At 39.9% G+C, this 3,049-nt stretch overlaps 1 protein-coding gene across 6 annotated transcripts in view; it reads left to right on the top strand.

Moving 5' to 3' along the window:
• Positions 1-1,768, top strand: part of Armc4 (armadillo repeat containing 4) — a 210,041-nt gene extending 208,273 nt beyond the window's left edge. For 5 of the 6 annotated variants that reach the window (XM_006526313.4, XM_030250622.1, XM_006526312.3 and 2 more), the window contains one exon: positions 1,434-1,665. In XM_006526313.4, coding sequence (XP_006526376.1) covers positions 1,434-1,547 — 114 coding nt within the window. In that variant the 3' untranslated portion in view covers positions 1,548-1,665. Of the gene's footprint in view, positions 1-1,433 lie in introns of all 6 variants that reach the window. The other variant, NM_001357492.1, reaches the window with a different exon arrangement.
• The last annotated feature ends 1,281 nt before the right edge of the window (positions 1,769-3,049 follow it).

Raw genomic sequence — 3,049 nt, 5'->3', positions numbered from 1 at the left:
CCTGAGTACGTGACTCATTCATCGTTCCAGACAACCCCTCCTGGGAAAATGGAATTAGCATCAAAATATAGGTAGCACCAAGGCCATTCACATCACTTCACCCTTTCTGATCTAATTAAAAAAAAACTTTTCTCTCAAATATAAATTGAGCACAACTATTACCATTTTGTAATTTATAAAGTACAAGAGAGATCTAACACCCATTCCATCATGTTTGTCAATAAAATAGACACTGTCATCTATCCTAACTTAAAAGACTTATAATTCTATACCTGACATATGTCCACTCAAGTATATTCTCTCAAAGTTAAATAGCCTGGGTTGGCTATGAGACTATAAATAGTCTTTCAACCCCATTGAAATCTGAGAATGACCAACATTTTCTGAAGATAGAGGAACCCAAAAACAACTTCCAGAATTGAGACAAGTTGTAGAGACAGCTGCCTACCCATATAGCCCCAATATGTCAGGAAGTTGGAGTATTAGTCTTCAGGCTTCTGGCCCAGAATCATCTGACAGACCTTTGAAAAATAGGAATTATTAAGGGCTAGCCTATTCTGTCTCAGTAGAACCAAGCTGTCCTAACCTATAAATTGTGTCCTTTCAAGAACAGCACAGCTCTGCAGGAGAGACAGGCGATCTCTGCTCAGTGGCCACCTAGTCACAATGTATCAGCTCACCTGGAGGTATAGATGCTCTGTTGCTTCTTTGAATCCATGAATGGGAAGCTGTTAGGAGGAGATTTGTCTCAACAGCAAGTGAACTTAGGAACTTACTCTTCTAGGTGGATCAAACCCAAACCCTAAACTCAGGGTATTAAATATAGAGGATGTGCTAGGTGTTGGTCTGTACTGAGAGGTGGGAAAGCCAAAAAGGTGCTGGAGAAATTTCAGAAACAGATGTATAGCAATAAAGCTGTAAGAACACGTGAGAAATTCCTGAAAGCCTCTACTTTCACATAAATGGGGTTTTCCACATGAGGGTTGCTTTGGTCTTTGTATGTGTGGATGTGCACATGGGGGGGCATGGTACGTGTGCAATATGTCCCTGTGTGTGAGTGCACAGGGCAGAGGAGTATACCTGGTGTCCTTTTTCACTACTCTCACCATATTCCCTTCATATAGGATATCCCACTGAAGCTGAAACTCACCATTCCAATGATGCTACCTGGCTTGCATGTTCCCACCTACCTCTACTGTCCACTGCTGGTATTACAGGCTCACAGGGCCATGCCTAGCTTTAACTTGAGTGCTGGGCATCCAAACTTGGGTTCTCATGGTTACACAGTAAGCATTCTTACCCACAGAGCTGTCTCCCTAGCCCGTTCACTGCTTTTAAAAAAATACATCCTGTTTTAAATTATTTCCATAGTCTAGCTTTATGTCTTTGGATTAATGAGTTTATTCTTTTCTCTCCTCCTTGGTGTTTGACAGCTTCTACTGGATATGGTTGGGTCCCCAGACCAGGATCTCCAGGAAGCAGCTGCTGGCTGTATATCCAATATCCGAAGACTGGCTCTTGCTACAGAAAAGGCTAGATACAACTGAAATGTGAACATACACAAGCTACCAAATGTTCTAAGGATATACCCCTCTCTTGACCAGGAAGCCAGAGTTGAGAAGCATTTACAACCAGTTCTTCAAACAGCCTAAAGAAAAAAAAAAATACATGAATTAAAACACAAATGTTCTTTGTTGAAAATTACAAGAATCTTTTTATTCTGTTTAATGAAAAGTATGTAAAACTAATAAATTTGTGATACAAACAGTAAATTTGTGATAGTTTTCCAAGAATTTGAGGGTATGTGTATATGATATGATATTTATAGTTTAACTACACCTTTGCATCTGCCATGGTTTTTATAAATATAGCTGTCCCAGTGTGCAGTTCCAGAGTCACCCATGAGTGTCTTGAGAGCTCCTTTCTGTTAAACTGATCAGCCTGTCCTGTGCTTACAGCCTGGTCTGCTTGATCACTTGCAAGCCACAGGAGAGTTCTGAGGAGATGTGCTGATTTCACAGATGGTTATTAAATAGAATTCAGCACTAAGCAGCTGCTCTTAGCAAGAGCATTCTGAGGTCATCCCAGACTTCTCCCATACCATCAAACACCCGAGACAATAATGTGCAACTGTCACCACATGGCGGCATACAAATTGCAAGGACAAGGAGTCCTTTCACTTTGGGACAGAGGAGTGTAAACAACGATATGTTTCATTTCCCCCACAGCCAGTCACCAACACTTTTATTGAAATTAATTTATGCTGATGTAAGGATAATATTATTTCACATAAAGTTACTCTGAATTTCTGAACTTATTTCCAGCACATGAAGTACTTTTTAAAAAGTGGTTACAAAGGACTAATCACATTTTATCAGGTTAAGAAACATTTGAACGCACTTTAAAAAAAAAATCACATAACGTAACCTCGGTGTGCTGAAATGTTTGGGAACTAACTGTCTCGACCTTCTAACGGTCACCAGAAAAACAGCTTTTTTCCCTCAGCTGGGAGAGCCAAGGTCTCCCTCAGAGAATGCTTTAGTGAGCAGGCAAGGCTATTTTATTGAAAAAATATTAGGTATTGTATATATCAGCCTTTGGAGAAAACCATAAACTTAATTGAATTCAATGTAAATAATTCATACAAAACAAAAAGCCTGCGTGGGATGAATAGTAGACCAGTAACAGAGGCTCCAGTTGTGTTTCTTTTTTAAAAAGGTGAGAACTTCTGTGAAGTTACGGCTCCATGAAACACTCCCTCTCTCTGCTGCCGTTTAGAGGAGAATATAAGTGAGAATAATTCAAGGAAGGAGGCAGTGTTAATTCTAAAGATTAACTTTAAAGAGTAGAGTGTGTCTGTCAACTTTCCATACTAGATATTTCTAAAGGTCCCATGCTGGCCACTTTTGTTTGGCAACATTAAAAATGCCTAGGCGGTAGGCTGTGTTAGCTACAGGAAATGAATAAGCATTAGATTGTTATTAGAGGGTCCTTGAAAGCTCACCATCGACTTCAGGTCTTACAATATTCCGTGTCACTGAGTTCTGGG

This window comes from Mus musculus, chromosome 18 (assembly GCF_000001635.26).
Source record: "Mus musculus strain C57BL/6J chromosome 18, GRCm38.p6 C57BL/6J".
NCBI classification, from domain to species: domain Eukaryota; kingdom Metazoa; phylum Chordata; class Mammalia; order Rodentia; family Muridae; genus Mus; species Mus musculus.
Note: the sequence above shows the minus strand (reverse complement) of the source record. Positions and strands in the feature narration are given on the sequence as shown.